Raw genomic sequence first — 24413 nt, 5'->3', positions numbered from 1 at the left:
CCAGCAGAACAACCTACGAGCCGCCAGCGAATGTTTGACTCACTTCATTCACTCACTGCCAGCTCCCCATGTTAAACCGGTAAGCTTTGCTCTTCCTGACAAGTTTGATGGTTCTGCTGAGAAATGCCAGGGTTTTTTATGACAGTGTGAAGTCTATTTCTTTAACCAACCTGAATCATTTTATCAAGACCCCAAGAAATGTACCTTTTATGATGTCTCTGCTTACCGGTAAAGCACTCGATTGGGCCGCAACTGTTTGGGACAAAGATCCTCAAATCCAGACCTCGTTTGACTACTTCGTTCAACAGATCCACGAAGTCTGAGTATCCAGAGGGTGGTCAAGATATCTGTTCAGCTGCTTCATTTACACCAGGGCCATCGATCTGCAGCAGACTACGCAATTCTGTTCAGGACGCTAGCGGCTCAAAGTGGGTGGAACGTTGTCGCTCTGAAAATGTTTGCATGAGGGGCTTCACCAAGAACTCAAGGCGGAACTGACATGCAAGGGTGAGGGTTCTACTCTGTCAGAATTCATTACCATGGCTATCAAGATGGATAACCTGCTTCATAATGCTCCACAGCCCCAGTTTCACTCCACTTCTAAGTCTACAGTCTCAGTACAGGCACAGGCATCCACTGAATCACCCGAACCTATGCAAGTTGTTTACGCCCGTGTTTCTATGGAGGAACATCGATGTAACGAAAAACTTTGCTATTACTGTGGTGAACCAGGTCATCTCAATGCTGCATGCCCACAAAAGAAATAAAGTTCCCATGAATCAAAGCTGATAGTGACTACCACGAACTTTGTATCACCTATCCTTCAGTTTTGTTGCCTGTAGAGATCTCCATTGGTGATCATCTAATTTTTTTTTCAGCTTTAGTGGAGTGTGGGGCTGCTGTGAATCTCAAATCAAGAGATCGTACAAGAACTCAATATACCCACCATTCAATGCATTCCAACAATTAATATCACCACAGCTGACAATGCTCCCATTCGTATTGGTATAGCCCAACAGACTGTTCCCATAACCATCGAGATTGGACAATTTCATGTGGAGAACATTTCACTATATGTCAAACTCACCTAATCATGCTCTTATCCTGGGTCATCCTTGGCTGGCCATCCACAACCTTTCTATATCCTGGAACCAGGGTGAGCTCATGCAGTGGTCAAGTTTCTGTCATGAACATTGTCTCCATGTTGCTGTCTCCATGCCTTGTCTTACCACCAGCATTGAAAGCCCTGAGAAGTTCAAGTATACTAAGAAGTTCTTATAACCTCATCAGAATCAGAGAAGGAGATGAGTGGAAAACTGCATTCATCACCACCAGGGGGCACTATGAATATCTGGTCATGCCGTTTGGACTTGCTAATGCCCCCTCTGTTTTCCAGTCTTTTGTCAATGAGATTTTCAGAGACCTACTGAATCAGTGTGTGGTGGCCTACATTGACGACATCCTCATCTACTCTCAAAACAAGGAACAACATATCCAGCATGTCAGGACAGTCCTGTCACGTCTCTAGGAACACCAGCTATTTGTCAAGGCAGAAAAAAGTGAGTTTCATATCTCCCATACCACGTTCCTAGATTACAATATCAGCCACCAAGGTGTAGAAATGGATGTCTCTAAAATTACCGAATGGAACTACAATAAAAAAACTACAGCTGTTTCTGGGCTTTGCCAATTTCTACCGCTGCTTCATCAAAAACTACAGTATCATTGCAGCACAACTCACGTCATTGCTCAAGGGAAAACCCAACAGGTTGCCATGGAACGACGCCGCATACCAAGCCTTCATCTCCCTCAAGTCAAGCTTCACAACCGCTCCTATATTGAAACACCCCGACTCCAATTTTCCTTTCGTCATTGAAGTAGATGCCTCTGATTGTTGGATTGGAGCAGTCCTGTCACAATGTCACGGAACCCCAGGCAAGCTTTACCCTTGTGCAATTTTCTCCTGAAAGTGAAATTCTGCTGAACGAAACTATGATGTGGGGAACAAGGAATTACTTTCCATGAAGGCAGCATTCAAAGAGTGGCGTCACTGGTTAGAGGGGGCAGTCCACCCATTCCAAGTTATCACTGATCACAAGAACCTTGAATACATGAAGGCAGCCAAGAGACTGAATCCATGTCAAGCCCGATGGTCATTGTTCTTCACCAGGTTCAATTTTACCATCACTTACCACCCTGGCAGCAAGAATAGCAAAGCAGATGCACTTTCACGCAGGCATGATCCACCCCACATCCAACCTCATCCTGGATCAATCCTACCACCATCTGTAATCATTACAACAATTATTTGGGAAATCATGGAAGAAATACGAGCACAACAGCATGAACCATCACCACCTGACTGCCCCCCAACCAAGCACTTTGTACCACAAGCTCTACGTCTGAGAACTATCCAATGGGTCCACACTTCATTGAGCACAGGACACCCTGGCATCCAAAGAACAATCACGCTGGTACGTAATTCCTTCTGGTGGCCATCTGTAATTTGTGATGTTACTAACTATGTGAAGTCTTGTCGTGTATGCACAATGTAAGACCCCCAGGAATCTGCCCACAGGATTACTCCAACCACTGCCAATACCCCAAAGACCATGGTCCCACCTGTCCATCGATTTCGTCACTGACATGCCAAACTCCAACAGATACAGCACCATACTGGTAATTATCAACCGATTTTCAAAATCATGTAGACTTGTCCCTCTCAAGTGTTTACCCATGGATATGGAAACTGCTAATGCTCTACTCCACCAAATATTCAGAGTCTATGGATTACCAGAAGACATCGTGTCCAATCGAGGTTCATGTCCCGAGTTTGGCAGGCGTTCTGTAACCAACTGGACATCAATGTGAGTCTCACCTCAGGCTATCACCCCCAAGCCAACGGACAGGTGGAACATTTAAACCAGGAGATTGGCAGATATCTTCGGAGCTACTGTAGCCGTGAACAGGAGAAGTGGAACGACTTCTTGCCCTGGGCCGAATAAGCACAGAATTCCCTCACTCATACCTCTACAGAGCTAACCCCCTTCCAATGCGTGCTGGGCTACCAACCCCCGATGTTCCCTTGGTCAGGAGAACCATCTACAGTGCCAGCGGTGGACGATTGGATTAGGCAGAGCGAGAGGGTGTGGGACAGCGCACATGTCCGGCTACAGCGAGCGGTCCGAGCGCAACGCTTTCAGGCTGACCGGCGGCGGCGCCCTCACCTCAACTATCAGCCTGGACAGAGGGTCTGGTTATCCACAAGGGATCTCAAGCTGCGGTTACCCTGTTGGAAGCTCAGTCCAAGGTATGTGGGTCCATTCATAATTATCCGTCAAATAAACCCAGTTACTTACCGATTAAAGCTTCCTGCCAACAACCACATCTCTCCATTCCATGTGTCCTTGCTGAAACCGGGCCACCCGGCGTCTGGCCCTGGAATCATGAATCCTGAGCCTCCGCCTCCATTGGGGGTTGATGGAGCACCAGCATATATGGTCCGATATCATGGATTGGGAAGGATATGGACCGGAGGAGAGATCGTGGGTAGTCACCAAGGACGTACTGGACCCGTCCCTGATCCAAGATTTCCACCAAGCCCATCCTAAACGTCCAGCACCACGACCAATGGGACGTCCCAGCAGAAGAACACCAGGAGTTGTTTGTGGGGGGGGGGGTTCTGTAACATCTGTGGTATTTACCCATCCTACCAACCACCAGAGGGAGCCCTCTCCCGAATACTGATCTTCACCCATTTCTTCACTGCTCATTTCCTGTTTACCACGTGTGTGTATATATAGCCATGCAGGTTCATTGCGAAGTATTGACAGTTTACCCTGCCTTACCAAGCATTTTTCCATTGCCATTGTTTCTTGATTCATGTTATGACCATTGCCTGTTTTACTGCTTTGAATGCCCTTTGTTTTGTTTGCCTGGTTGGACTGTCTATTTGGTTTATTGGATTTATCTGACTGCTTTACGACTACATCTCTCTGCCTGCTGTTTTTGATTGTTTGCTTGTGTCCCTTTTAATAAACTTCCTGCACATGAATCCTAACACCGTCTCCATGGACAGTTTGTTACAGGGTATTAGATTCATTCATTTGCTCTTTTTTTCATTTTTTTTTTTTTTAATGTTCTGCATTGTCAATTCAGAAGACTTATTTATAATTCTTTAAATTCCACACAAGGAACGATGTGAGGCCATGTACAGTAGCTCATCTTTTGTATGGCTTTAATGCAGAGAACCTACTTTATAAAAGTAATTCCCTCCAGTCTTATCATTTTCTGCCATATCCTGCATTACAGTGAATAAGCCACAAAAAGGAAGCAAACAGTCAGCATTAGCAACCACATAACATTAGGGCTGCAACTAACAATTATTTTGATAATCGATTAATCTAACGATTATTAGAACGATTACTCGACTATTCTGCGATTTATTGCAAAGATTAATCATTAGCTCTTAACCGATTATTCAGTTTGTGCCCCAACTTAAAAGGTTGTATTAAACGTGCTTGCTAACAATAGAGGTGTAGTTGCTACTGGTTGTTTAAATCAGTTTTACTATCAGAAATAATCAATAATTAATTGTTATCAATTATTGAATAATTAAATAATAGAATTTAACTAATTAAATTCTATTCTCAGGGCACCACTCTTTGACAAGAGAAAAATGATAGTAAGTTACTGATCGAGTCTCATAAAAATAAAATCTACCCTGAAGGTTGAGTATCTTAATTGTTAATCAAAATAATCAAAAAGGGAAGAAACTAGTTAAATTATTGCTATACAAATCTAATAGTAATCTAATTACAGTTAGTTTCTAACACCAATAAAATAACAGTACTCTGAGGTAACTTGGGAGTTCTTGATGTGGCAGAGGCTGGCTTCAACACAATATTCAAACAAAAACAAACAGGAGTACTTATTATAATATAACAAGATTTATTATAATCAAGCAGTAATGAGCACAGCCAATACTAGCTGAATATAATCCAAAAAAATATCAAGGAAATCCTAAACTAACAGTGGAGCTGTGTGTGTGTGTGTGTGTGTGTGTGTGTGTGTGTGTGTGTATGCGTGTGTGTGTATGCGTGTGTGTGTCCAGATGCGGTAACAAAGGAATCAAAATGGAGGATCAGGTTCAAAATGGAGGGTTAGATCCAAAATGGAGCTGATACCACTTGAGGGTGGAAATGAGCAGACACACAAAGGAACTGACGAAACAGGCGGAAGAATTTGGTTCACCAGCCTGAGTCGAACATAAACCGTGGTGCCGCTCACTCAGTGAATATCAGTGAGAGAGAGAGAATGAGAGCGAGAGAGAGAGGAAAAGTGCATGCAATTTAATTGAGGGTAACCGCTTGTAACAGCGGGACTGAATTACTAGTTCAGATCACTCAACAAAACAAACGTAACCCCAAAAAAAATTAAATACAAATCTCCCAACTCAAAACAGCAAACAGCGAGCAGAGTTTAACATGCAAATATACTCAAAACATCAGCATTTAGAATCAAATATACGATTTAGTTGTGCAAGAAAAATCACAGTTTCTAAACTAAATCTGCCCAGATATCAAGCCTTACTTGGGAAATCCTGTGTGATTTCAATAGGGTTGTCCGTTGGAATTCCTGTTGCATTGAGCGGTCAGGAGAAACGGTCTGGATGGTCCCTTGTCTTATGCTCATCAGCGAAAAAACGCGTCTCTGCTTTATTCTTCGGATCCAGCAACAGCATTCAACAACGTTGAATGAAAAAGAGGGAGAAGGGAAACTGGACGCCTTTCCGTTTTTCAAAATAAATTCACTGTTGCTTTACAGTGAAACTGAACCGGTTGATATAAGTATACTATAAGATTTGAACAAAGCTAAGTAAATCTTACTCTACCATGGCCAAATGGTGAGGTTAGAAAAACGTGGTCTCTTTTTTCTCAGTCCAAAACGGAGGGAAAACTCCTTCAGTACGTGCACGGTACAGATGTCCCTTAACAGCCAGCCAGAGCTTAGCACAGAGAGGCCGAACTACATCTGTCCACTGGTTTTATGACGTCATCGGTCGTAGGCCGCTTTCTACCAATGGCGTTTGAGACTGGGTCCATGGGCGGGACTTCGCATCCAGTTGTGAATTTGTGAAGGATCCTGGGAAACTGAGTTCAATGTCTCTCCTTTGATTATAGAACAAAGGGTCTCTGCTGCCATTTTGAGTGGGCCAAGGCTCTACGCCACCACCCCCCCCCCCCCCCTTTGGTCTTAAGGTTGGGGTTCCTGCCACAGTCCTTGAGAGCAACCCAAAAGTTGAACAGTTCAGTCCTTGAGGACAACCCAAAAGTTGTACAGTCCATGTGTCCTGGGTTTGCATGAGCTTAGTTCCTGGAAGCATTAACAGTTCATAAAGGCTTTTGACACCTGGGCAGTCATAGTAGGTAACTATGGGCACATGAATTCTAACTAGGCTAACTAACATAATTTCTATCAAAACATAGCACTTCACATCAGTAAGCACATCAAACATTGCAACAACCCTTTGTTATCACTGAGGTTTCAATGATTATGAAAGGGAAAATGGGAAAGATTGTTACAGTTAGTATAACTGTTCCTGGGCAGAGTTAGGAGCAGTTAGTGGTAGAGGGGTAGACAGGAGCTTGAAACACTGTGGAATGAGTGTCATAGCATCCAGTCTAGTGTGTAGTGTTTGGATGTGTCTGTACATGGCGTATGCAATACCTGCCATGATGATCCAACCACTAAGGAGGAGCCCAAGGGCAGTCAAACTGATGGGGCGTTCTTGATAAGCCGATAATTTTCCTATATGATTGAGAAATGTAGTCGTGAGCCCAGTCGATTTGAGACTGAACTTTACTAATTTGGTCCCTTCAACTAGAAGCTGTTGTTGAAGGGTATCGTCAATAGTGAGGTTGTGGCCTCTGAATGCATCCATCATCTCAATCTCTGAATCGTGTCTCTCTGGACTGAGATGGTGGAGGACAATGTCAGCTATATGTACAGTGGCCCCTTGTGGGACCTTCAAGAACACTGTTTGGTTTGGGATTGTTAATTTAGTGTCTGTGTCATGACGGTCGTATGACATTAGAATCTCGGTGGCAGGAGTACTGACAAGCCATCGACTACCAGCTCTTTCTACCCTAGATACTGTCCCTTCGTCTTTAACAGACATACTAGCCTGGCATTTTTACTCTGAGGTGTCAGCCCTCAGACCGCACAGGTGGTCGGTTATATCTCTGATAAAGGGGTTGCTGGGGCAAACCCAATGTATGTCCTTGGTGTTCATACACATGTTCAGATTGGGAATAAGGTAGAGAGAGGGGTCATCATCGTGGTAGGTGAGCACAGGTGGTGTTTTGATATGTACATTATTCTTCCAAAACCCAACGTTCAATATGGATTTTAGTCGGTAAATGTTCTGTTTCTCTATAATGGGTAAGTTAAGGATAAATCCTATTTCTAGGTTCTGAGGATTTACATGGATGGGGATTGCACTGCCAAGGCTGTATGCCAGATGTATCTGAGAAGTTTGCACAACGGTGGTAGTGGCCGATCTAAGGATTTGTTCAACCATGTTTAGGGGAAATAGGTAGGATTTGATCTTTCCACCACTCAGGCTGTTAACTGACGTGCTAATTTCCCTCACAAGGTCATGCATTAGATCTCTAACCATTCACACATATGTTATGTCTGATCTCACAACTTCTGACAAGGCATCCAGAGCATGCAAAGTGTTATTTAGAATTGCAGAATGCATGTTTACAGTGAGCATGGTACCCTGCAGGGTTTTACCCAGATCCTGTCATTGTTCTTGTTGTAAAAGGAGTTTCTCTTTGTCATACCTCTGTGCCAGGGTGGCGCTGAGGCAGTGGGAGGAGAAGCTCGCCTCTAAGTGAAACTCCTTATCCTTGTCTGGGTAGGCGAGGCAAGGGGCTGAACAGAGCTTTGCTTTCAGTTCTCTGAAAGCCTGCTCTTGAGGGTCTCCCCATTCAAAGACCTTGTCTTTCTGGAGGAGCTCGGTAAGGGGCCTGGCTATCTTTGCATAGTCCTCGATGAACTGTCTGGAGTAGTTGCAGATGCCCAAGAATCTCCTGAGTCCCGACACATTGGTTGGGGCTTTGATGTTTTGGATGGCTTGAACTCTCCCTGCTTGGGGTTCAATGCCATTGGCACCCACCAATAAGCCCACGTACTCAACCTTGGTGCGGCACCACTGACCCTTGGAGAGGGCCAGCTTGGATCCTGCGCTGGAAAGCTGGCTGAGCACGTACCATATTTCGGTCAGGTGTGCTTCAAATGTCTGACTTCGCATGAGGATGTCATCCACATAGATCAGGTTGCCGTGGGCAGCAGCATCACTTATGGCTTTGTGCAAGAAGATATTAAACTCAGCTGGGGAGTTTGAATATCCGAATGGGCATCGGTTCCAAGTGAACTGTCAATTGCCAAAAGAGAAAGCCAGCTTGTACTGATCCACTGGGTCGACTGTCATTGTCCAAAACCCATTGGACACGTCAACGGTCGAAAAGAAACAAGCTCTTTTGACTTTAGCAAGCTCCTGATCCAGGTGGATCATGGGCCATCGTGAAAGAGGGACCTGTTTGTTCAGTTGTCGATAGTCAATCGTCAAGCACCACTTTCCATTTGGCTTCAACACCGGCCACAATGGTGAGTTGTATGTGAAGTTACACTCACGAATAATGCATTTCAAGCAACGTGTCAAGTATCTCTTGGATTGACTCGTAGGCAGCTAAAGGAATTCTGTACTGGCATACGAATGTGGGTGGTGCATTTGGGTCAGTTGGGATACAAACTGTATGGAGTTCGGTGATTCCACAGTCATTGGAATCCCTTGAAAAGATCTGTTGGAAGTCGTGAAACAACTTCCGCAGTTCTTGTCTTTGACCATCTGTTGTTTAGGCGTCTGCCTTAGTGAGTTGTTGTGCTATTTCATCCTCGAATCCCGGATAAGGTTCCTCTGGTGGGGAACCGGCTCCGTCACCAGTTGAAATCATGTCACCCGAGTGAGCAGTGAGGGCGTACACAATCATGTCCGTTTCTGTGCCCAAGGCAGTACTGCAGATTTCTTTATTGTGTAGCGCCTCATGACATGCTACAGTGATCATTTTGTTCGGCAAAGTGAGAAGGAGGGGTTCGATGTTCGAGGTGGTAAACCTGCAAGCGCTGCCCCAGGTGGAGGCAGACCCAGCCTTGGCGTTGCTGTGTCCGGTGCAAGCTTTACACATCTATTTGGATCGCATGCGGAGCTTTAGAAGCTCCAAGCAGCTCTTTGTCTGCTTTGGTGGACAGCGGAAAGGAAGCGCTGTCTCCAAACAGAGGATCACCCACTGGGTCATTGATGCCATCACTATGGCATATCAAGCTCAGGACGTGCCACCCCCTGCGGGGTTACGAGCACACTCTACCAGGAGTGTGGCGGCCTCCTGGGCCCTGGCTGGGCAACACCCAACACCTTTGCGTGGTTCTACAATCTCCGGGTTGAGTCGGTTTCATCCCGTGTAGTGGCAGGCACAAACAGGTAAGTTCCGGGACAGCTGGCCGGGTGTATCACTTGCGCATAGCGCCTTTCCCCTCCCTTGAGGGGAAGACGTGTGCTCTTGACTCCCAGTGGTGTTCACAGACTGTGATCCCTGGATGACTTCCTCCTTAGCCCTGTGGCAGTCGAGATTGCAGAGAAACTCACTGCCGGCTTAGTAAGTGCTCTGGTAAGGCCCTGTACTGAGGTAGGTGCTCCGCATGCGGTGGTTCCCCATATGTAACCCCATTTGTTATATCTTCCATAAAATCATTTCCCTCTTGGTAAACTATGTCTTCCTTGAGCAGAGGGCCCTCTGCTCCGGTCACCATGCTTGTGGAAACCCTTGGGTAGGACCTACCATGCGACTCTCCACATGACATTCTTCCGACAAGACTCGGTAAGACCATGTGATGTATTTCCACTTCTCTGGGTGGGGTGTGGTCTCCACGGTGTCTTCCCTTTGGAAGTGACACCCTCCCTCCCCAATACGTGGACACTCGTGGATCCCAGTCCGTTAACAAAATTCCACTCTTTTTGGGGAGAAAAAAGAGGGAAAAGAGGCCTCGGCTGGGCTAGCCTGTCCCTAATTGTTGAGCAGTCAACTTGTTCCTGAAGGACCCTTCAACGCTCATAGCAGCGTTGGGGGAGGTTACATGACGGCCTGGTGCGCTGGCTACGAGACACACAGCTGTCTGCCCGTCACACACCGCCAGTTCATGCAACACAGTTCAGCTAGTTGTGGCATTTTGGATAGGGACCCCTAGTGTCACTACATCGACACAACGTCAAGTGAGTGACAGATAGGGAACGTCCTGGTTAGCAACGTCCTGGTTGCTATAACCTATAGAAACAGAAGGAAGTTGTATGGCGTTATCTTTATTCAAGTATTATGTTTTAGATAATTATAATTTGTTTGAAACAGGAAGTTGCTAGATTATCGCCAGATTTTATTTAAAGTAGCTAAATTAGCTCTCTGTCACATTCACATAACAATATCGCCGTCATGTCTAAAAAGTTGCCAAATCTAGCGACAAATTCGCTAAATTGGCAACACTAGGCGAGGCTTTTTAGGTCAGGTGGAATCTGTTATCTCTGATCAAGTTCGATTCTCATGCACCTGCATTGAAGCTGCACAGGTCTAAGTGTATGGCTATCATTAATGTATTAGGGCCTCATTTTGTTAGTGAGCTAGTGGCAGACATTGGTGAGAGCCCATTCAGTTTGCTCATAAATGTGTGAAACGAAAGCAAATTTTTTCATGATTTCTTTCGTAACCTCCGTTCCCTGATGGAGGGAATGAGATGTTGTGTCCCTCTTGCCACAACGTTGAACTACCCACTGAAATGGCCGGGACCTGGTCTCGGCTCCTCAGCACAAAACCTGAATGAGTGGTTGCATACCAGCTCCTTTTATACCCGTATGTCCGGGGGAATGGCATGCAAATTCCACTCGCCAATTCTCATCAGGTGTTTGGGGCTCCCAAGAGTGACCCCTAGTGTCACTACATCGACACAACGTCTCGTTCCCTCCATCAGGGAACGGAGGTTACGAAAGAAATCATGAAAAAATTTGCTTTCGTTTCACATTAAAGTATTTTATGACAATGCCAAGAACCTTGATCACAGAAATGTTGTTGGATTCATTTATGAGCAAACTGAATGGGCTCTCACCAATGTCTGCCACTAGCTCACTAACAAAATGAGGCCCTAATACATTAATGATAGCCGTACACTTAGACCTGTGCAGCTTCAATGCAGGTGCATGAGAATCTTTAAACCGAGCTCTGCACAACTCGGTTAAATGGTTGACACATTGCACTGCGCTATGTTCTGCAATATATAGAGCCAAAAATGCTTCTGTTTCTGCAACTACATTCCTTGGCGAAGATGAAGCAAATTAATCTATACGGACCAGCCTGGTATCCGTGAAGGGTTTTGTGCATTCAATGTGCTTTGCAGTATTTGCGTGTTTAATCAGGTCCAACTTTTTTGCATTCAATGTAGTTTTACAAAGCTTACAGTAAGCTTTGTTTGCCATCCCAGGAACAGACTTCAGTTAAAATTTGAAATCATCCTCCTTTAACCATGTCTCTCGGAAATGTTGTTCAAATTTTTTAGACAATTTATCCGCCATTTCTAACAACTGAACTCGAAAAGAAATAACTCCGAGGTGGAGCAAGCATGGCACGAGCTGTTACGTATATTGTCAATTAGATAACTAGCTTTGATTGGTTGAGCTCGGGGGTAAGGGGAGGGGGTAGGTAAAGTCTATGCATCAAAATACTAAATGACAGTCACTAACCTATAGGAACAGCAGGGAGGTGGGGGATAGGCTGGATCTAGGTCATTAGCTGCAAATTGACAGTTGCTATAACCTATAGAAACAGAAGGAAGTTGTATGGCGTTATCTTTATTCAAGTATTATGTTTTAGATAATTATAATTTGTTTGAAACAGGAAGTTGCTAGATTATCGCCAGATTTTATTTAAAGTAGCTAAATTAGCTCTCTGTCGCATTCACATAACATCGCCGTCATGTCTAAAAAGTTGCCAAATCTAGCGACAAATTCGCTAAATTGGCAACACTAGGCGAGGCTTTTTAGGTCGGGTGGAATCTGTTATCTCTGATCAAGTTCGTTTTTAATATATTCAACTTTCTCAGAAAATATATATATTTTTTTATTCTGCAGTATAGCTGCTAAAGAAAATGTACATTGTTTTGAAGGAGTTTTAGATATTAATATTGGAAAACAATTTTGTTGCAGTGTATAATGGGGCAAAGACTACCCTCTCTCACCTTTCTGTTCAATTCAATCCAACTCTCTCTTATTAATAAAGCTGCGTATTGCCAATTTTCTTCACAATAAGAAATGCACTGTGACAGGGGCGCCTGCAGGATTTAATCTGAGGGTATGCACAGAAATCTCCCAAATAAACCTCATATCTAGGGGGGATATATATATATATATATATAATATTGTTTTTTGTTTTTTTTGTTGTTGTTGCAAAAAAACACCAAAGCATTCAATTACAGTGACTTTGAGATAAGCATTTGTTTTATTTTCTTGAGTATGAGAAGCATTCATGTAACTATTGGCTAAAGCATTTCTTCCAGTAACTGTTCAGACAGATGCGTTTTCGCACTAAAAAAACAAAATGCACCACAACGAATAGAGCAGAACGCAAGTGTCTCGAGATGCATTTTTATCAGTTTTATAAGTTCTTTTTAACTTGACACGGCATCTAAAAAATGCAGCGCTCCCGTAAGAGATCCTAAAAACACAGTGAAACATGATGCAGTTGTCAAAAGACATTCATCTAGCGAATGTTTACATGGAAAACGACTGAAAAACAGCGCGAGCAGATGCAAAACAGCCCCTTGTTCACATGACAGCACTAGCTGAAGTTTCTCAAAGTTATCTCTCAAAAAGACAGCCTTTTGTTTCATTTGACTGTAGGTACATTTCCACTGTGTCCAGCGCTGTTTGTTCTCTGTATTCGTAAATATCCCGATACTGTTTTACTGTGCGAGAAACTGCTCAATGTTTCAGTGAGAGAGTGCTCTGAACAAATTGTACTTAATCACGAATCAATCCAGACATTTTGCAAGCCTGTTTGGCCAATTCACTGAAAAGAATCTACTAAAAAGAATTATCCATTCGCAAACTGGGCATTGCTAGTTTTTTTAAACAGCTAACAGAAATACAGGACACATTAGATGATTGGTGAAATATTCTGAGAGTAAATATTTCTCAGGTCAGTCGGAGCGCTCATGGTAAGCACAGTGCGTACGGCTGTACAGCTGCAGGCGCCACTGCACAGTGACACATATATTATGACTCAATAAGTCGCGAGCCATCACGTTATAATCTAGCTGCATTAAGCGTGCAAAATGTCAGTTTCGGAGTTTGTAGTTATTTACATGATCTGCTTCCGTATTATTTGAACTTTAATAAAGCTATAACGTATTAAATATAACTGCATTTAAGATGTAACGTCGGGGTGTCTCCTTTAAAGACACTCGACACGCAAGTTTTGCTCCAGCTCCACTTACTCCACAGCGAGAGTGCTTCTGTATTTACTTATTTTTGTATTTTTGCATTATAATTCCCTCATATTTTACGATCTATGAAAGCTGCGAATGTTTAGAGTGCATCTGGACTGTGTAATTCTTCCTCTTCTCAGTCAGGCGCGAACTGCTGTGCTGCTCTCGCGCATCATAATTAGAGTTTAATGTGATCTCATATTATATTAAATGAGGTCAAACAACTATTCGACAACTAAAATTTTTGTCTGCAATTTTTTGTTGTCGATAACGTCAACTAATCGTTTCAGCCCATTGTTCTTAAATAATAATTAAAAGAGCCTTCGACTTGTCCTATATCATGGACTTTTTAAAGAGAGAAACATTATAATCGCATTTGATTGTCAATGTGCCACAAAATTATAATTTCTTTCTAGTCTGTCGTGCAGAGCTATGCTCTCTACCTGAGATCACCAATGACAGTTGTTGAGATCATCATAAAAAAGACCATCATACAGCTTACTTATTTATTCACTTACTTACTTATTTGAACATGAATTTATTGAGTCCTGCTATATTGTGCCACACAGAAAGCCATCTCTGTGGAACTTAAGCTCTCAGCTAAGCTCTTATTACAAATCTATGAGTGCCTCAAATGAGAAATCCAGGTACTAAGAAAGGGCATTAAGAGAACAAGCATCTTGAAGTAAGTGTATATTGTTTTGAATTGTTAAAATAAGGGTAATTTATTTTATTTATTTATTTATTTTTTTAAATGTCTGGCAAAATGGTTTTATCTGAATTTCTACACTTTTGCAACAACAATTTTCTTTGAAAGGTGGGGGCCCTTCTTAGAAAACGTACTTTAAATGTATTTATTTATTTTGATATGCTTTTATTAGATGAAAAATGATCATGTTTGTTGGGTATTGATTGTAATTGTGATTTATATTTATGGTATAAGTAATTCCCAAGCATATTTGACATATTTTGAACAACCTGTTTATGCTTTCAGCTACCCAAAACAGTGTAGTAGGGGAGACTGGGGCATTTTGTCACACTCTATGAGGTAAGTTGACACAGTGAGAACTTAAATTAAATTGCCAATATGCTCTTCAGAAAATGTAAACGGTAATTATGAACAATTATGAAACAAAAAAACTATTAATGGATGAGCAAAATGGTAAAATTAGCACAGACATATCAAACTATTGTTCTGGCAAACTTAAAGGTATAGTTCACCCAAAAATAGAAATGCCCTCATCATGTACTCACCATTATGCCACCCCAGATGTGTATGAATTGCATTCTTCTGCAAAACACAAGTGAAGATTTTTAGAAGAATATCTCGGCTCTGTTTGTCCATCCAATGTAAGTGAATGGTGGCCAGAACTTTGAATCTCCAAAAAGCACATTAAGGCAGCATAAAAATAATCCATAGAATTCCAGTGGTTAAATCCATGTCTTCTGAAGCAACATGATCGGTGTGGGGAAACAGATAAATATTTAAGTCCTTTTTTACTAAAAATCTCCATCTTTGACCAACCCCAACCAGTAGGTTGCAATATGCACAAAGAATGGGAATTGCCAAAAAACAAAAGAAAAATATGTGGAAGTGATTTGTCCTAAAAAGGAATATAAATATTCCTTTATATAATATATAATATAATTGATAATATATACAGTGCATGTATATATATATATATATATATATATATACATTGATCTGTTTCTCACCCACACCCAGAGGTTGAGCTAGATTTATATTTCAGTAAAATAACCGAGAATTTTGTTCTAAACGTAATGTTTGCACTTAGTTTAAATGCAAGTATAATTGGCAGAAACGATACTGCACTTTTTTCACTCACTCCTTTGTTCTTTTTAGCACTTTATTATCATGCAGTAACAGCTGACATAGTAATTAACGTATGTACTCAGGAAATCAGAGTCCGTCTCATTGAAATCTGAACACAGCTGGTAAAAAGTGACACATATTACCAGGTGTAAATGCTGATAACGCTTGTCCACTTTTTAAAAGATGCCTGAAACTTAGCTATAAACAGGGCACACACACACAGAGTGGGAGAGTATAAGAAAGATTGAAGTCAAACTGATGCACTAGATTAAAATGGTTTTCTTGTTTCTTTTTCATCTGTCAAAATGCATGACAGCATTTGGAATTATACGTCAATGTTTAAAAAAATCGGTAAATGACGGAGAATTTTCGATTAACTCAACCCCTTCCCACACCTATCATATCGCTTCGGAATATATAGATTTAACAACTGGATTTCTTTTATGCTGCCTTTATGTGCTTTTTGGAGCTTCAAAGTTCTGGCCACCATTCACTTGCATTGTATGGACCTACAGAGCTGAGATATTCTTTTAAACATCTTCATTTGTGTTCTGCAGAAGAAAGACACATCTGAGATGGCATGAGGGTAATTAAATTACTAGGCACGAGTGGGGACACGATATTAGGCAGGTGATTTTAATGTTGTGGCTGATCGGTGCATATTATATACAAATTAGCAATGAATAGGACTCTTCAGCTGGAGGCATATCAAAAGATGTGTCGATGATGGTGGTAAATGGCCTATGATGCCATTTAATCTCCTCCTCCTTGGTAAGTCTAACATTAATCAGTTCCTCATGCTCCTGTGTCTCCTCAGTTTCTACACTGGCTTCTACCTCAACCTCATCTGCTACCTCAAGATCTTCTGTTGTCAAGGAACCTCTCCACTGTCTCTGTCCCTCTCTAAACCAATGAAAATTAAGTACACCTTACTCACTTTTAAACTATTCTCCATTTTAATATTTAACATTAGATATTTACTGCTAACTTCTAAACTTACCATCTATCTCACTCCTTGTCTCATTATCTGCCTCATCTTCTGAATCCAAGCAGTTATTATAGTTCACATTTTAGCTATGAAATATGTCCACAAATGTCCAAACCTTGGCATACTGATACTAAATGAGGTTCCTTCTGACATCTCTTAAGACATGATGTCCATTGGGATGGACATTAATCTTTAAAAAAAATCCTGTGCTCTACAACTTTGAATTATCTTCAAATTTACTTTAGATATTATCACTTGATAGTGTTAAGATTATAACCTGTGCGAATTGATGAAGCTACCATGGACATAAAATAGTATTTAAAACGTGAAAAGGGTGCCTACTCCTCCTCTTGTCTAGTCGGTGAGTCATGGCTGTGTTGTGTGATTCCTGAACGGTTGTTTACCTCGTGGACCAGTGACGTGCACAGACCTTAGCAGGGACAGGGGCGGAAGGATAAAAAAGGCACTGATTTTATTTTTATTTTTTTTATTTTTTTAATGAGTAGTAATTATAAATACTTAACTAATTTCTTTTCTTTTTGAGTAATTAACCATTTTCTTGTATATACAGTATATACTGTACATATTTTTTTCCATTTTTCCTTTATCACAAATAATAGCCTATTCTGTTAAATTTCTCACAAAAAGCACCATGGTAATACACTTGTTTATTTATTTTCAGACATGGTCTGTGATAACCCCATGTTATCATAACCATGGTATTTTTAAAGTACCTTGGAGTACCATGACAGTATTATGAAATATGAACATGATCAATCATTCAGTCCCATGGCATTACCCTATTAACATGGTGCACGGTGCGAAGGCACGATGAGAAAGTGCGAGGTGATCGACTGTGTTCCGCTAATGCTACCACGTCCTTGAATAACATATACCATGTGAGTAAGGGCAGCCGGTGGGGTTTCTGGTGCCCCCCTAGGGTATGATGGAGCCCCCTAGGGAGTTGGTGCCCTACGCAGACTGTGCAATATGCGTATAAGGAGCTGCGGTACTGTGGTAGCCTAATGGTATTTTTATGAAAGTGATTAGTCTAATGGCTTATTAGTTTCAACAAAACCAAACTGTTGGGAGCCTGGGAAGCTCAGCGAGTAAAGACACTACCACCCCTTAAGTCGTGAGTTCAAATCCAGGGCGTGCTGAGTGACTCCAGCCAGGTCTCCTAAGCAACCAAACTGGCCCAGTTGCTAGGGCGGGTAGAGTCACATGGGGTAACCTCCTCGTGGTTGCTATAATGTGGTTCTCGCTCTCAGTGGGGCGTGTGGTGAGTTGTGTGTGGATGCCGCGGAGAATAGCGTGAAGCCTCCACACGTGCTATGTCTCCACGGTAACACACTCAACAAGCCATGTGATAAGATGTGCGGATTGACGTCTCAGACGCGGAGGTAACTGAGATTCGTCCTCCGCCACCCGGATTGAGGCGAGCCACTACGCCACCATGAGGACTTAGAGCGCATTGGGAACTGGGCATTCCAAATTAGGGAGAATAAAAATAAATAAATAACAAAACCAAACTGGCTTTGGCTGAACCTGACAGCTCCTTCAGTTTAAGTTAATATGCTATAAAATACTAATTTAATTTATATCACTAAAAGCGATGCAACCGCTCCCATTATAATGAATAAATCTGTCTACACTAGTGGTACATGATGTCGGAAATGCGGTAGCAATCGAGTATTATTCTTTTGATGAACTTACAACACGATACATGGAGTGGACTCTTTATCTGACCTGTTACGCGTCTGAGGTAACAGCACTTTGAAGTTCCGGGGTGAATTCAAAACTGAATTTTTTGCTTCCTTTAAGGGCACTCCTGTGGGAGGGGATGTCACTCGAAAGCTCGTTCAGAATAAAAGTGTGAAAATAAATCTTTTGTCTGAGGGCCCTTCCACAAGACTATTAGCGAAGGGTACATTCATACAGTAATGCCATGTTTCCTTCAGAGTACCCACTTCAAGGGCTCTGCAGTTCAGAGTGAGTGTAGGGCATAGGGAGGATCACTTGCAATTTGAATCCACCCCCTGATCTGCTCTAATGCGCTCTCTTAAAGGCACTTTCGCTTAATTTTCTTTAATGCGCCCGAGATTTACAGAGAAATGTCATAACACATTATTACTGTTATTGTGAGATTATGAAAAGCTTTTAATTTTGTTTTAGTTAACTAATTTAACTTAATAATTAAAATGTCTCCCCTTTTTCTGGATGACCAAAAGGGCACCTTTAGATTTGTGAATGAAAGGGGCAGGGGCTTGCGCCCCTTCTGCCCCGTTCTGTGCATGTCAGTGTTTTGGACCTCTAGCTTTTTCTTTTATGAATCAGTTGAATGTGATTTGTAACTGTTGCAGGGTATCAAAAGTAACAGGTAAGAGCAAAATAGCACTCCAGTTTTTTTTTTTTTTTTTTTTTTACACTAAGGTCCAGGGGCGGACTGGGAAGAGAAATCGGCACGGGATTTTAAAGCGGGGGCCCATTCGGCCCCGTTTCGCGCCGGCCCTTCGGGACAAGTCCCGGTTCTCCCGATGGCCAGTACGCCCCTGCGGTCTGACATTTTGATATCCGTTGCAGTACTTTAGAACTCCTCGTTAAAATAATTTTTAGACTGTTTGTCCTGTGGAATCGTCAGAGCACCCAATAAGTGTTTTAAACAAATAGTTATTTTAAGCTCCGCTTACCTTTTACTTAAATAAAGCAGTGTCGGTCAAACTTCCCTCTCACTAATACCACTTTATGAATACAGGTAGTGCATTAGTAACTCACTGAAGTCGATGTTTGTGTGCGCCGTTAAGTGTAATGGCATGTTGGGAGTATGAGGGAAGCACGCCCCCTTTCAGCGAAGTGCGCGGTCCCGTGACTTGCCCGTTTAAACCTGGCTGAGTTAAAACTGTTACCCTCGCGCACAGCTCCGACCTTGTTCACTACGAGGACACGTAAAATCTCATTCACTCTCTTTTTGCAGGATCAGATCTACGGAGTCTAGCATCTCCGTGACACGAGAGACGCGACGGAAAGGTAAAGAACACTCAAGTCATTTTATGGAGGCTTGTGGGACGCAACAAAACATTTATTAAAAGTGGTCGCTCTGTGGATATCAATCTAGAGTCCCGTTAATTCGGAACGCAGTCTGTGTTTGGATTTAAGCCTGATTGAAATGTGGCGTTATGTCCTCGAGATAAATGTGCTATGTATGTGATTTGGAGAGCATCTTCTGTGGTGTACAGTGGGGAAGAGACTGGGAGGACTCATCTGCAACTGATCCCCTTTTTCTGAGCGCAATGGACTTGGAATAAAGACAAAGCATGGATATAATCTGGGAAATATTGATTATCCTTCAAGCCAATCTCATCGTTTGCACTTCAGGTATGATTGTGCATTATGATTACATTAACAAATATTTTATTTATTTATTTTATATATATCAGTGTTTTGATAAGGAAAAGTTACAACCTTATAAAAAAAAATGCATTTTAAAGAATTTTCTTTTGAGCTCAAAACTGGACAGTTTGTCCTAATTATCGGGGTTCAAAATGATGTTATTGTGTGAAATAAAATTAAAGGCGTAGAATTCAGATGTGCAGCATTTGATATAGCATATACAACACCAATTTTTTATTCACATTCATACCAAAACCAAACCATTCATATTCGTAATTTAATCTATTATGTCGAATAATTTGCGTAATTAATGTTAATACATTTTTGCTTCATACTTAAATAGGCTACTGTAAGGCTTTTATGTTTTATTCATGGTCCGTTTGCTATCAAATACCGGCAAACTCATTACGATAAGCTGTGTTTTAAATGAGCTATACATAAGTTATGCATAAATTAAATAAATCATTTAATTGAATTAGCTCAAATGTTTTTTTTTTTTTTTTTTTTTTTTCATTGGTTGTGTTAGTTATTTTGGAGGTGACCACCACTGCACAGACCTGACGCACAAACCTTAAAGTGGAAACCAGTGTACCAGCTCAACGCCTATACTTGACAGCTCTGACGCGATTTCCAGTTCCTATCACTTCATTAGTCGTGCTGATGCATAAAGCCAAACGTCGATTAAAGCTCTCAGACATTATAGACTGCGTTAAAAAAAAAAAAAAAACACACACACACACACACACACACACACACACACACAAAACAGAGCAGCTACGGAAATAAGTTATTCAGCGTTCCGAAATCAGAATGAATGCATATCCTTTCAAATAGCCATAATGAATGTTATTCAATGACTATGACTTGACTTACATCTAGTCTGTTCTCTGGTTCAACTTTAAAGCATAAAGAGGTTTATGGAACGCGTCCAGCAGCGTCGCCCACGCGTGAAGTGGACATTGATGGCAACGCTGCGCGAAACATAGCCTATCCTTTTTATCCTGCGTGGAGAGGGCAACGTATACGTCCTTGAACAGTGTTTGAGCTTCTGATAGCTGTTGGATTCTCACTGTGCACATTTACATGAGGTCACTAAAATGGGATTAATTTGGAATGCTCATTAATACTTGGACCATTGATTTATTTTTAATTAAGGACCTTTTCACATGACATAACAATGGTTTGAAATTGAAACAGTGCAATTTAGTATGTGTGTCAGTCACTGACGTGCACGGAATGGGGGCAGCAGGGGCACAAGCCCTTGCCCCTTTCGTTCACAAACCTAATGGTGCCCTTTTGGGCAGCCAGAAAAGGGGAGACATTTTAATAATCAAATAAAACAAAATTAAAATATCATCAATCTCACAATAACAGTAATAATGTGTTACTATGAGATTTCTATGTAAATCGTGGGCGTATTAAAGAAAATTAAGCCAAGGTGCCTTTAAGAGAGCGCGCTACATCAGATCACGGGGCGGATTCCAATCGAAAGTGATCCTCTCTATGCCCTATACTCACTCCGAACCGCAGAGCCCTTGAAGTGGGTACGCCGAAAGAAACATGGCATTACTCTATGAATGTACCCTTTGCTAATAGTCTTGTGGAAGGGCCCTCTGAGAAAAGATACATTTCCTCACATTCATTTTGAATGAGCTTTCGCGTGGCATTCCCTCCTGCAGGAGTGCCCTTCAAGGAAGCAAAAAATGCAGTTTTGAATCCACCCCGGAACAACGAAGTGCTGTTACCTCAGACGCGTAACAGGTCAGATAAAAATTCCACTCCATGTATTGTAAGTTCATCAAAAGAATAATACTCGATAGCTACTGCATTTCTGACATCGTGTACCACTAGTTTAGACAGATTTATTAATTATAATGGGAGCAGTCACATCGCTTTCAGTGATATAAATTAAATTAGTCTTTTATAGAATATTGACATAAACTGAAGGAGCTGTCAGGTTCAGCCAAAGCCAGTTTGGTTTTGTTGAAACTAATAAGCCATTAGACTAATTAGACTAATTTCAGAAAAATACCATTAGGCTACCACAGTACCGCAGCTCCCTATATGCATATTTCGCAGTCTGCGTAGGGTACCAACTCCCTAGGGGGGCACCATCATACCCTAGGGGGCCACCAGAAACTCCACCGGCTGCCCTTACTCGCATGTTATACGTTATTCAAGGACCCGGTAGCATTAGCGGAACACAGTCAATCACCTCGCGCTCACACTTTCTCATCGCGCCTTCGCACCGTGCACCATGTTAACAGGGTAATGCCATGGGACTGAATGATTGATCATGTTCATATTTCATAATACTGTCATGGTACTCCAAGGTACTTTAAAAAATACCATGGTTATGATAACATGGGGTTATCACAGACCATGTCTGAAAATAAATAAAAAGTGTATGACCATGGTGCTTTTTGTGAGAAATGTAACAGAATAGGCTATTATTTGTGATAAAGGAAAAATGGAAAAAAATAAAATAAAATACGTACAGTATATACTGTATATACAAGAACATAATTAAATACTCAAAAAGCAAAGAAATTTATAATTACTCCTCACTCAATAAAATAAAAATAAATAAATAAGTGCCCCTATTTATCCTTCCGCCCCTGTCCCTGCTAATGTCTGTGCATGTCACTGGTGTTTGTGATGATTGGTTTATTTTTACAGTATTATAAAAAAAATACAAACCGATATTTATAAGGTATCTTGGAATGCTAATAAAGGATCAGATGATTTCCTAATCCATATTAAAACATATTCTTGAATCCTAAAAGGGACAGTCCAAAATGACATGTTAGGCATAATGTAATCCTTAGTCACCATTCACTTATATTGCATTATTTTTCCATACAATGAAAGTGGATAGTGACTGAGGATAACAATCTGCCTAACATTATATTTAGTGTTCCATGTCAACACACAAAGTCATACAGGTTTTTAACAAAATGAGGCTGAGTAAATGATGACTGAATTTAATAATTTTTTGGGGGGTTGAAGTATCCCTTTAAGCTCTTTCCTGATGTACAAAACATACAACAGCATTATCGTTAATAATTTCAAGCACAACATAGCTATTTGAAAAATGATAGTTGTAGAAAATTAGCCAAGGCCTCTTATGTTCTTTTAATGCTGTTTTCCCCAGCAGTTTTCTTGATGACGTGTCTATTGTCAGCAATTGCATTGTTTAATGACAGATGGAAAACACTCCATTTTGCTGTTTAAACTAGTTTTGCACGTGATCATCTATTTTGAGGTTCCAATTTACTTCTCGATGTCTCTGGTATAAGACAAGGGGCCCTCTATCTCACTAAGACCTTTCATTTAATGGAATTTCAGTTGTTTTTTGTTTGTCTATGTTCACAAAGATCAAAGATTCCATTTTGTCCCCACTACAGTCATAATTGGGCTGTAGCAAGTAACTTCTTCCTTTCTTACTGGAACATCGTAGATTTTAGCTGACTTTTGCGAAGCACGAGCATTTGTTTAGATATGGCAGTTAACATTTGCTTTGATGCCACTCTGAACCTAGCAACACAATGATCGCCTCATAAGCCACAAATCTCAAAAACTGCAAGGCATCGCCTTGTGCCGGTGTGCAGAAATTATGCAGTTTTTAAAGGCACTGCTTAAGAAGTTGATTTGATTATAAAATTTCAGTGAACTATACTTAAAGGAATGTTCCGGGTTCAGTACAAGTTAAACTCAATCGACAGCATTTGTGGCATAATGTTGATTACCACAAAAATTAATTTAGACTCCTTTTCTTTAAAAAAAAAAAACATTATATTTAGTGTTCCATGTGGGTTACAAAGAGGCACTTACAATGGAATTACAATGGAATTTCGACTCGTCCCTCCTTTTCTTAAGCACTTTTTAAGTGAAGCACTTTTAATGGAAGTGAATGGGGCCAATTTTTGGAGGGTTCAAACAGAAATGTGATGCTTATAATTTTATAAAAGCACTTACATTAATTATTCTGTTAAAACTCATGTATTATTTGAGCTGTAAGGTTGTTTAAATTTAAATTTTACAGTCGTTTTAGGGTTTTTAGGGTTTGTTGATATTAAATCGTCGTGGTAACAAATTTGTAAAATTGGCTATAAGTTTACACAGTAAAGGTTTGTAAGTGATTTTATCACACTAAAATCATGTTTACGTGCATATCCTTTATGTCTTGTGGCTATACTTTTGAAACAGTGAATGTTTTAACGTTAAAAAAAATTGGCCCACATTCACTTCCATTGTAAGTGCCTCTTTGTAACCCAGATTTGAGGTTTTTTTATTTTTTTATTTTTTTTAAAGAAAAGGAGTCTAAATTAATTTTTGTAGTAATAAACATTATGCCACAAATGCTGTCGATTGAGCTTAACTTATATTGAACCCGGAATATTCCTTTAAGACATTCGTAGTGAGACTTTTCAAATAAATCTGTCACAAATCATTTAACAATCATACTATTTAGAATGAACATACTTGGTATTCTGGTATCAATTTTGGTATTATGGTACGGTATTACATTTACCTGCAGTGTTCCTTAACATTATATGATTATGATGGCAATATAGTCTTTTGAGCTCTTTGATTTAGCTCTTCATTAAT

General features: G+C 41.1%; 1 protein-coding gene across 2 annotated transcripts in view; it reads left to right on the top strand.

Moving 5' to 3' along the window:
- Positions 1 to 19330: 19330 nt before the first annotated feature.
- LOC127427493 (carbonic anhydrase-related protein 10) overlaps positions 19331 to 24413 on the top strand; it is a 287921-nt gene continuing 282838 nt past the window's right edge. Inside the window, exons 1-2 of one of the 2 annotated variants that reach the window (XM_051675144.1) lie at positions 19331 to 19439; positions 19649 to 19787. In XM_051675144.1, the coding sequence (XP_051531104.1) occupies positions 19727 to 19787 (61 nt within the window). In that variant the 5' untranslated portion in view covers positions 19331 to 19439; positions 19649 to 19726. Of the gene's footprint in view, positions 19788 to 24413 lie in introns of both variants that reach the window. The other variant, XM_051675143.1, reaches the window with a different exon arrangement.

Source organism: Myxocyprinus asiaticus, chromosome 36 (genome assembly GCF_019703515.2).
Source record: "Myxocyprinus asiaticus isolate MX2 ecotype Aquarium Trade chromosome 36, UBuf_Myxa_2, whole genome shotgun sequence".
Taxonomy (NCBI): Eukaryota; Metazoa; Chordata; class Actinopteri; order Cypriniformes; family Catostomidae; genus Myxocyprinus; species Myxocyprinus asiaticus.
This window is presented reverse-complemented; position numbering and strand designations above follow the sequence as displayed.